Source organism: Danaus plexippus, chromosome Z (genome assembly GCF_018135715.1).
Source record: "Danaus plexippus chromosome Z, MEX_DaPlex, whole genome shotgun sequence".
NCBI classification, from domain to species: Eukaryota; Metazoa; Arthropoda; class Insecta; order Lepidoptera; family Nymphalidae; genus Danaus; species Danaus plexippus.
Genome location: NC_083559.1, coordinates 559,763 through 572,209, shown reverse-complemented (window position 1 = coordinate 572,209; position 12,447 = coordinate 559,763). Strand labels below are relative to the sequence as shown.

The window sequence follows — 12,447 nt, the reverse complement described above, 5'->3', positions numbered from 1 at the left end:
GAGGTCAATTATACTTTGCTAATTTTGAAAATAGGTAAGTATTTTAATTCATTTTTTTCTTTACAAAATTTAAATAAATAAATAAGATTTAAAAAATGCCGCCTATTTTCGGTAAATCATGAAATCGACAAAGGACAAAGAAGGACTACAAGGACAAAGAAGTGAGATGAAAGCTTCAGCTGGGTGAGATGCCCAGCGAGTAGGACTTGAAGTAAATCAAATACATCATCAGAAATGGCATGTTTTTTGTCATAAAAATTTATACATCTTTTTAATTTCTCCTTCCTTTCCTCGTGATTTTGATATGAGTTTTTGACGTGGCCTTATCATATTATGGCATTTATTTGTGTTCATAGAAGATCTAAAACCTTGATTTGATTGAATTTCTTTGTCTTATATACAGAGATGTTGTAAGTTCCCATTGCAGTTCTATTCTTTACGTATGTATACGTGTTCAATATTGAAACCCTTGGTATGAAAATAAATGTAGTCTAACAAAAAGATGTTTCGTATTAAAATTCGCAAAAGAAAGAAGTAACTTTTTTGCAGCTTTTCACTGGAAATTATTCGTAAGACATAGTTTCTAAAAATTTTGAGATATGAAAAATAAATTAACTGGAAGTATAAAATAGTAACCGCATACAAACTGATTAACATTCACACTACCTCAATATTAGATTAGTATTAACTTTTAAATTCTAAACAGTGTTTTTTTTTTATATGAAACATTGTATCATAGTTTTCGGTTTTATTTTAACATTTGAGTACTGATAAATAATAAAATTAAATACTTTTAAATATGCTAATTTTTGATTCTCTTTTCATTTTATTAACAAAAAAGGTGCCTAAATACAATAAAATTTCGATATTTCTTGAACTAAATGTATGTTATTGAAATAGAAGTATACACCCAAGAAAATGTTTAAAAGTGTTGCATGTTATTAAAAGAAGATTAAATAAGTTAGTTTTGATATAAAGTTCCTCATTTAGTAACTCACTAAATTTAATTTTTTTAATCAATGTTTCTGAACGAATTTAACTATTATGACACTTTGACAACCGTATGACATTTCATTTGTAAATTGTGACTTCTAATTTCGAAGAAACTTCTAAAGTGCGAAGTATTTTTTATTCCTTTAAAAAAATACCAAAACGGCTGTAAAAAATTCTGCCTTATTAGTGTTGGTTATAAGTAAATTTATTACTGAAATTATAATAAGTGTTAAAGTCAACTAGTATTGCATAATTAAGTCACAGTGTCCATAGTTCTCACTAGGTGAAGAGTTATAAAACTAAAACTTCTTGAAGTTTCCATGCTTTTTCACGAGGAATGGATGTTATACGTCAACAGCCCAGCACTTCCAAAAGTGGCCAGTAAGTAATAAAACATTTGTTTACATTGCACATGACTACAACAAACTTTAAAAGTTTTCACTAACACATAAAAAGTTACTTCATGCTAATTTACTCTGAAAACTTATACAGTGATAAAAGGATAATAGGGCAATATGTGTGTTGTTAGTGAGAAGTGGATAAATGGTATATATATACGTACTTATGAATCCAATAAACAAAACTTACACATTCCAATTTTTGTTTATGGTTTATTTTTTATTTCACATTATTTTAATGTTAACAAAAATAAAATGTATTTCATACATTTTTTAAAGGGTTTTGATATTTAAACACAATATACACCTACTTTAAAATAGATTTATCTGTTTTAAAGTAAGTAACAATGGACTAATAAAACATAAAATTTTAATGTAGCTCCATCTAGCACTTCTGTAAAATATATATATATATATATATATATTATTTTGTAAATTTATGCACACTAGCAAACTGAACTGAATCACTCACATTTATTGTTTCAACCTTAGTCTGCGAAGGTCACTCTTGTCGCTCTAAGGTACATTGAAAGATGTCTAACTCGTCCGATAATATTAAACCTGACGATTTATTTAAAATTGTCAATTAAGTCACTGAATTAAATAATAACATTGTGTTTTCATCGTTATTTAGGCTAGTTCTTGCGCCAGTTATTTTAATATCACGTAATGTACCGTGATCATTTAATTATTATCACGATTAATGTGTGACATCACTGATGAGTTATCAAATTTCGAAATAAAACCAATCTAATTTAAAAGCAATATAACGTACTGTAATAATTTAAATTGTTACGACCCATCATGTTAGCTAATGACCAACTTATTTAAATAATATTAATTTAATTGACACATTTTAATACGGACGCTATTTAAATGCACAGACATATATTTATATATTATATATATATATATATATATATATATATAAATTACTTTAACAGTGTCCTTATAGCTTGTATTCTGATAATAACATCTACAAGTATGAATATGAACCCCTTGGGGCTTGTAGCACTTGAAAGTTACTTATGCCTATCGAGTATCCCCAATTACAGTTTGCGAAACTTTGTCAAAAACGATCGGAGCACTTCAAGTCGCAGGAAACTGTCGAGTTATATCTCAGCCAGTTTAATATCGCGTTTCTTATAATAGTTGGGACGTTCCTTACATACGATGCGTAATATTTTTTGCGTCCGTCGCGTATTTATATGCAGTAGGTAATAATTGAATCGACTGTCGTTTGTACGTTATAACTAATAATATTTTATGTTGATATAGAATCATAAATAATACAACGCTCAGAGTAGGAAATGCATAAGCGTTTATGAATTTTATATAGATAGTTTTGAGGTATTATCGCCTCGAATTTTTTTCTAGAGGGATACCTTTTAGTTCTAAGATATTGTATTTTATAGTTAGACCGATATATTTATTATATTAGTATAATGTGAATATTTTAAATAACGAATAGAAATTAGAAATAAAACCTATCACTTTCTCGCAAATGGGTAAAATTTTTTGTATGTTATCAATAGGATAATAAAAATAATGATTTACGTATCACTAGTAATGTTTATTGAGTTATTTACGTGAAACCGGCAACGAATCTGTTTTCAAAGCTTACAACGTAATAAACGGACAAATTCTTATATTCTACGTTAGTTAAGTTAGGTAACTCTTTCTCTTACTCTTACATGTCTCGTTACATAGATTTTCAAAGAAGAACGCGTGATAATAATCTATGTATGGCGAATATAAGACACGCATATTTTTCGTATTTACATTTCCGAATTGAATCCAAATCTCACGCAGATTTAATAAAACAAATTAACTACACGTATCAATTTGTTTGTTTCATAGCTATGTTTAATGCTATGTTTAGTAACAGCGGCTACCCTCAAATCATTTTTCACGTGTCAAACAAATATAAACCCTCTCGGTATAAAAGAATGCGACGCTAACGAGCATAATACCACTAACGAATCTGTCGGACAGATTATCTTGACCGGGCGATTGGTTTCGAGCGTCACGAATGGCACCGACGCCTATAAAAACACATTAAAAACGATGTATTATGAAAAAAAAAAAACTGAAATTATTTATTATTATATTAGTTCGAAACGAAATTCTATTTCGACTGTTCCTCAATTGTAAATAGTAGATTGTGGTACATCTATCTGTTATAAAGCTATAAGGAGATAAGTCTCTACATATACCTAAGTAGAATTACGGTTTGCGATTATTTTTTACATGATTATATGAAAAAAATATGAATATGAAACAGCCCGAAGAGTACTTTTAAAACTACTCTGTCACAATCTCGTGTGTTCAATTCAGACTTAGTTAACTTTGTCGTGACAGACAGACAGCGACGTTTACGAATGATCTCCTAAAAACTAATATGTCTCTCAAAGAAATTTATTACGGGTTCAGACAAAACAATATTTATGTGATCGATTGGATTACGAACGATATAGCTATGAGTTTAATGAAACTCGTATAGGACAAAAAAAACTTGTACAGCAACTATTTTGATTTTTTTTATAAACACTGTTAGTAATATTTTGTTGGTATATAGAGGATACTGAGCACGTCTTGTCGTCAAACAGCTCGTATGTGATGTACTCTGTGTTGTCGTCTACAAGCTTTCCTTCATCCCATACGACCGTTGGGTCCGTATTTGGTTATTATATATTCAATGTTTCGTCATGTGTATGATTTTTTATGAATCGTGGAATTATACTTCGATGTATGATTCATGAGACATCTCTTACACGTTACACAACACTGTATCCAGAACGATCTGAACCCGAAGTGTTCTCGCTGAATCTATATACATCGCGATATTCATTCATTATTTAGTTTCAATATATATATAGTTATTGACATTTTGTTTTCGTAAATTTTCCGTATAACAAACGTTTGATTGTTACATCGAGCAGGCTAAGTTTATGTTTGTTTTGTAAATGAATAGTCGAGATGTGTGTTATATTAAGACGATGCTATGTGATTTGAGTGAGCTGCTCTGTTTGCAGGTAAAGAAGCCGGGCGCAGAGGCCGCAGCCTTGCGCCATGACGCGTTACGGACATGGCAGGTATTTTTGACAGATTTAATGTTACAGTACGGTTTAAATGACAGATTTGTAAACCGTTCGATCGTTCGTATCGTTTGCGATATAACAGTACTTACGTCTACTTTAATTTAAACGATTATTGGAACAGTTTAAGATGTTATTCCGTCTGGAATCCGATTATGTTCCTTTGTTCACTAAAAAAATGATTACAGGATGGGTCTGATTGTGTAATGGCTATAAAATTGCAAATTTGGTAATTCGATTCGTGCATCACAAGTATCGGCGTACTTACTAACGATATATAAAAAGTTCTTTTAATCTAATAACGAATAAAATGCTTCGAAAATATATTAAGCAGGTAAATATGCATGTGTAGTGTGGAAGCAGTAATTACCGACTGAAACCGTGGCTGTCTCGGTTATTCTGAGAACCTAACAAGCTATAATAATCCAATTACTTTATGAAATGTACGACTAATCTGATCTTGACCTTTGTAGATATTTATATAGACTATATTCCTAGTCCGATACTAGCTGTTGTCCCTGGAAGCAGATTCAGGTGATTTATTATAAAAAATCTCTTGACATCCTTTCATTATAAAGATGTGAGAGATTTCTTTGTTACGTTACGGATTTAAGATAAATGTGACGACATAATAGTATAGGGAAACATTCTAAATATTTCGCGAGAACTGGTTAGTCTTCGAAACGGCGACATGGTCAAGGTCTTCTGTGATACGAATTTGATCAAAGACATTATAAAACTAGCTGTGCTCTTGCTCCGTATTCATAGGTTTCTAAATAAATCAAGTGATTAATTGAATTGCAATATATTTTTTTACTCATGAGCTATAACTTTGTGTATAACTTAAATATGTGTCAGTGACAACCATTGTTAATTGGGCTTGGCTGTTTCTGAGGGTAGTACCCGAATAGATTCAAACAAACGATACAGATATCGACACAGACATTCATTGAGACTGGATGAAGTGGATTAATCTTATGTAATCCCTAATTCATAATGTAACAATGCATTTATTTAATTTACATAAACCATAAATTCTCTGTATGTCTCTCTATACTTTGTTTTTGATGTTACCATATCATCTTAAGTGTCGCGTATATAGAGGTACGTCGTTATAGCATCAGTTGAACAAATATGTCCGTAAAATTTAACATTAACCGGACGCTGAATAAATGCGAGTGTGGTTTTGTTTCGGAAAGTCTCTTAAATATAACTTCTCATGGAAGTAGCTAGGAAATCGGAGAATCTTATAGGTCTCCTTTACATCCAATTATGGCATTTGCATTAATTATTCTTTATGATGTAAAAACGTTTAAACAATGAGAGACAGGAGCGAAAACGATGTCTTGTCAAATTAAAAATAAATCGTTCGGTAAAAGCTTTACAGCTCTCTCCTTGATTTAATACTTTGATAGGTCTGTTTTAATATTTATCTCGTACAGCTGACACATAAATAAATATTGATTTACTTAATAGTCAATCAAAAGTCATAAGTAATTTTCGGTTGCAAGTTTCTTAACAAAACGTACACATGTCAACTCCTTAACTAAACATTTTTTGTCCTAAATCACGTTTAATATGGTATTATATCAATGATGTTATAAGGCTCCTGCTTTGTGATATTTATACGAATACATGTAAGTCATATGTGGGTCGTTTTATTTGAATAATATTATGCAAGTAGTTGTGTCATCTGTTTCTGTGAAATATGAAAAAATATTTTCTTAATCTAACTCGTAGCACTGCAACTAGTTAGAAATATGTACTAACTTTATCGAATTACGTCATAGTTATTACACAATTCTGAATCAGGCTAACAATAGCTCAGACTTTTTCATTCACTATAATCTCAAGTAGATAAGCGGTAATCTATTTTTATTTTTTATTTTTTTAATAATGTTGCTATATTTAAATTGACTCCTAGTAGTCTCAACGTCTTCGGTAGCAATTATATACCTGAAATCGCTCTACATTTTCTATTTTTTTAGTCTTTTGGAATCGTAAATATAATGGCAATGACCAATTAAGATTGTTGTGTGATTGTTGTTGACTGCGGTCGTGTCTCAGTTCCAATGCTTAATAAAACTGACAGATTGTTACTCATGGAATGGTTCTGCGATTTGTTATGTCAGTTGTCTTTCGCCTCAGCCAGGTGACCTGTTTTAGACTTGTCCTGTAACGTTCTAGCTGCAGATTGCTAGTAACAACATACTCAATCTAGCTTGCAGCACCACATTTCGTAAACAAACTCTTTTTTGTAAATCATTCATTTATTTTAATGTGTTATAAACACATCACAAACAATTCTTTACTCTCTTTTGATTGTAGAATTCTAAATTTTTATTTTGAAACCTAAATATAATTTAGGCTCGACGAGATATAATCACAGAAATATGTCGATTATAGTATTTGCAGAAGAACTTCCGCCAGTGTCGTCGGACGGCGAGTCCTGATGCATAAAAGCAATGAGTCTACAATAGACGTACGTTACATAAGTTAAATATAGATTAAATATCCTGGCGGCTTTGTTGGCTTCGTACACTAACCTTAAGTGGTCAAAGACGTAAAAAAATTAAGATAGTTATTATTCTTTAAACATTGTCAATAATGTTTGAGTGATTGATTTTATAAGTGTTTTTAAAGGTCTGTCACTACTATATGTGATGAACATTAAAAGATGTTCAGATGAATATTCCATGTTATTCAATGTTTAGTGTTTGTTACATACAGGACTGTAAACTACAACTACAACTATGTAGGCGTTGTGTTCATGAGACTCGCAGCTTTGAAAACTTCCTCCGCATATTTTATTTTCCGTTTTTTATATATTACGTCTCCATCTGCTGCTCTCGTATTTGTTATTTAAAACATTAATTTCGCTCGTCGCACGCCTGATATCCGGTATCCATGTCTTTCAACCTATCGCATGCTGTACCAGTCAATGCTTTCAGACGTTTCGTCAGTTATTACAATCCCTTTTTCAAAAATATAACGAGTATCATATACAAATAAATTTTATAGTAAAATCATATAAACTGGTTCGCTGTATATCGCTGAGCCTCCGTGTGTGGAAAAAGCTCTACTTTATACGAATATTTTCATTTGAAGTTTGTTTGATATAATAATTTATGGTGTACATGTTACGCAGTTTACTTGGTAACGTGATTCCAGTTATTATTCTTCTTCAAAATCATATAACAGTTATTGTGTAACATAAACCGTCAACGTTTTTGAACGGAAAATTTCACAAGGTTAAAACCAATAGGTCAGAATTATCTGCTTTGCAAAAGTAATTTAAATTTATTAATTAATAAGCCAAAAAAGTTACATCGATCACATGTTCAGGTGTGAGAGTTTTTTTTTTATATATTCAAAATGTATAATAAATAATTAGCAATCAACAATTTGACTTACAAATATTCTTAGACAAAACCATTCTTAAAGGACAAGAATATAAGGAAAAAACAATGTCATGATCACAAAGATTAAGTGTAAATTTTATTAATTATTTAAATCGATAATAATTGCGTCACCGATTTCGCGAGAAAGACACAATGATATCGGCAATCCAGCTGAGAAAATTACCAGCATCACATTCCTTAAACCGCCGAGTCGATCAAGAAAATCTGAACGAAGATTTTATTTTAAAATTACTTTTCAGGAAGGCGTTCTTTCGTCTTTTGATATTTATTGTTCTTTATTAACTCTTTAAAGGGTGAAGATTGACAGAGAGTGGAAGGTAAATATGTGAAAATCAATATCGCTGAACTTGAAGGTCAATTAAATTATTATATTATTAACGATATTTACTTATCGTTTTATAAAATCATTCCTTTTTCTCTTTCTCTTCATAGTTTTTCTTATATTCTCTTCATAGTTTTTTTCATACTAATACCGAGTTGTTTTTAATAACATTATATGCTGACGTAATTCAACTGAAACAATGTTCAGGATCAGTTGTCCCGTCCGTCATTAGGAAATGATTTGCCCCTGCTTATTCATTTTCATATAAAACAACGTTTTTACCGCTCAATCAAGATTCGATTCTTTAATCAATTGTTTATTAGTCTACTAGCGATATCGACGATTACGTCACGAACAAACATACAGATATCATATCAAATAAAAAAAAAAGTCAGCTAAGAAACGCCCTCGCTGATCATCTTAACGCCCATCTTTAGATTGTATCGTGTATTCCATATTTATGTAACACATTACATTACTTTGATATTCAATCTCATTTAAATATGTATTCGATAAGTTGCATTGATAAGATTGTAACCGATTGTTGAAGGTGAAAGAGAATTTTTTATATCGTAAACCTCATTTATATATATATATATAAATATATAAATTTTCATAAATAACATTCTATGAAACGGTATAGTTAGCCGTTTCGTTGAAACAATCATCGCTTTTAGTACGAAACACAAACTAAAAAATATATATGTTTTAGAACTACGTAATCTAAAAATAATCTCAAATCTATTTCGAAAATAAAATTATATGAATAATAAGATTAGTTTCTCAGATCTATATAACTCAGCGTCTATAGTAGCTTTTAATTAATTTAAATCGATTATTTTATGACTGTATCTAAGATAGCACGAGTATGTCGAAGGCATTTACATATGTCGTATTTATGTAACTAGTTAGTTCAGTAATAAGTCATGAATGTTTACTGCTATAAGATTTAACGCGGCATAAGTCACAGTGCACGAGGTGTTGTTGCAAATTTATTGCGTAATGTTAAATAAAATGAACTGTGACTGACGCATTTCTTTATACTAACCATTCATTATCTTAAAGCACTTTTAATTAAGTTTATTTCATATAAACGGAGTTCTAGTAATGATGGTCGGTACTGAGTGAAAACTAGCGCTGACTTTTTATTTGCAAACAAATCGTTTAAGATATCAACCAGTTATATGAGATCTCTAATTGATATTCGATACTTTTGCAGTATATTAATTTATTGAAATAAAATATTCCTTACAAAGCAAACGTTTTTTGTGTTTAAAATAGTTTTTTATATGAAACGAAACAAAGAATTGCTTGTTTTAATATTTGTTGAAACTAAATCACGTGGACCTTAACAAATATTGGTACAATTGAATTTTGTACAATGATTTTTATTAATTCCAGTGTGTACATAAAATAATTTACGTAAAAAAAAATGTCCTAAGTTCAATATAATCAGCATTTTTGAATAAACTATTTTGTAAGGAGAAGATTAATCAATAACGCTTTACCTATATAGAATATTATAAGGTTTTTAGTTCGTTGATTATATATTATATATAAGTGAAACTCCTTCTGCGACTTCCAACAAGGTTGCGTGAAACGTCTAACGTTCCAGGCGGGACACCAGAACGCTTGTATGCCTACTTCACTTAAAGAAACACAAAAACTCCTTAAAAATGAATTTCTACTTCATCCGCGCGGAGGCACGCCACGCACAAGTTATTTAATCTTTTGTTTCCTTAACTATTTTTCTTATTATTTCCATCTTAATTTCAACAAACATCACCTCGTGTGAAACGTGCTGGTTGTCTCGGAATTTATTACGAAAGCTTTCTGTATTGTTTACATCCACAAACTTAATATATTTTCGCAAAAACATGACAGCTAAAAATAGATTTCACAATAAATTTGTTAACGTTAAAAAAAATGTAATAATAAGCAATAATGATTTTATACTATAGCTATTTAGCAAAGTTACGTTAGATAATTAGGTTTTATAAAGTATTAGTTACCAATAGGCATAGCACAAGTCCGCTACCGTCACGACATTAAAAGCGTTTCCTTTATCTCATTCAATAAGCTTAGTACGTGTGAAAACTTGGAGTAAGTACGCTGGTTCCAAATCTGCTAGATCTGGTTACGATGAAGGCGATCCATTCGTTTTTTTTTTAACCAACAACATTATAAAAAGAATGTACCTACCGGAATATTTAATCAGAACAAATAAAAATTAAACTTTTATCCGCATGTGTGTGTGTAACTTAGTCAGTGCTTTGTGCATTATTTGCTTTATAAAAATCTATCCAATCGAAGTTAGTGAAGCGAATAAAGTATGTATTTTTCTTTGTATATGTATAAAGTAGTTGCCGGAGACGAGATGTTTTGCGGGCTAAGATCAACAACTGAGCTGTAACCTTGTAACATTAACAGGATGTAACTTGAATTAATATTGTCCTGTGCAGTCCACCACTTGTACGAGCATATTATGTTTGTGTTGGTAAATTTTATTCCCCCTTTTGGAGTTCCGTCTGCGTTTTCTTCCTGATAAAGTATACACGCCCAGCTCGAGGTGTGTTTTAATTATAAACTTATAGCTTAATTCCCTGACATCGCCCTTTCTTCACTTCTGATTTCGTAGTTTCAATATAATCTTTAAAACAAATCATTAACAGTTCCGTCAACAGCTGCCAATCCTGCTCTATAATGAACTAAAATTTTATCATAGAAATGCTTTGTGCTTTGAAGTCATCCAATATTTGATGTATTGTGTATTGTGTATGTATCAAATAGCGTATATTGAAGCCGCGGGGATATGTTCCCGTATTTGCGAGCTTAAATTTAGTTATAAAAATAACACACTGATATAGATATGAAATAGTCAAGATTTAGAATGAAAAAATGTAATATGAAAATGCATGTACGCTTCATCCTCGATCGCTAATCCTGTCGAGCTGGTTTTTAAATTAATTGATCTGTATAGATTTTTTAAAAACCTTTCAAATATCTTCCAATAATGCCCGTCCATGCAATCACATTAATTGATTGACCAATCGGAACATATTTTTCATTTTATCACATTACGCGCAGTGTTGTACGTCGGATGAATAAAAGCTGTGAAATAAATCCCCCTGTGGGATTAAGACTAATGCAAATTTTCAATTTAATATTTCGTACACCGTTTTGTGTTTCCATCTAGTGCAATAACCAAATATTGTCAGATAGGACATGAATTTCACTGCAGAATATTATGTGCAGGTCTAGTTTGAGAATTAAATTGACATCCTTGACAGGGATATGGCCTTTGTGTTTGGGATTTCATCAATGTTAGCTATACTCGGGAGCACTAAACCATCCTTGATGGCTATGGTCACTGTTTGTCATTAAAGCTCTCGGTTAAAATGGCAACTATATCAGTTCTAATTTTCATGTTCATTTATTATGATATGCTAATAATTGAAGTAGATGAAGAAAATGAATATGCCAAAAAGCGTCAAGTGTTTACAGTTGTTGTCGTGTTTATAATTAATATAACTTAACATTGTTATTGTATGATTATCGTCCCTACACAGCCAGGGGTGTAACACGCGGCTTGCGGTCGCCGGACCTCTAGCAAACTCTTCGATCTGTAGAACTATAGGTTAACTTTACTAAACACACCCTAACAGAGTATACACGAGGCGTACATAGGGACTTATTAGTGTATTTATATTTTACTTTGACTGTACTTTCTGTGTTAGAGTAGGTGTTCTCGGCATCCAATTATCAATATAAAAATAATCGCATAATAGTTCCTCGGATAAATATAATCTTAACGAAGTTTTATAAAAAGACCTATTGATCGTATAAGCTGAGTAATTCCTTGTCTTTTCTCTCCTTAACCGTGTTCGTGCTAATAAAACACATAGGAATATAAAAATAATGAGAGCAGTTTCTAATAATATAAAATAATAACTCTATTTATATATAATAACTAACGATGCTATGAAATCTGCTCAGACCAGAACCTAAAAAAGCGATATACTAATGATGAACGTTCCTACAATTTCGTTGTTGACATATTTATAACTCATTCACGATATACAAAATCATATTTTATTGGTTATTAGTATTTAACAAACGGGTGTTAAATTTATGGAGTGCGCTTCATTTGTTTGACAATGGCATTGATTGGCTTATGAACATGCATTGCTTGTAGGCGAATGCGTGTCTCATAC

At 31.0% G+C, this 12,447-nt stretch overlaps 1 protein-coding gene across 2 annotated transcripts in view; it reads left to right on the top strand.

Moving 5' to 3' along the window:
* The first annotated feature begins 1,075 nt into the window (after positions 1–1,075).
* Positions 1,076–12,447, top strand: part of LOC116778126 (protein cycle) — a 32,323-nt gene continuing 20,951 nt past the window's right edge. The window contains exons 1-2 of one of the 2 annotated variants that reach the window (XM_061526056.1): positions 1,076–1,374; positions 4,427–4,486. In XM_061526056.1, the coding sequence (XP_061382040.1) occupies positions 4,464–4,486 (23 nt within the window). In that variant the 5' untranslated portion in view covers positions 1,076–1,374; positions 4,427–4,463. The remainder of the gene's footprint in view (positions 1,375–4,426; positions 4,487–12,447) is intronic. The other variant, XM_061526055.1, reaches the window with a different exon arrangement.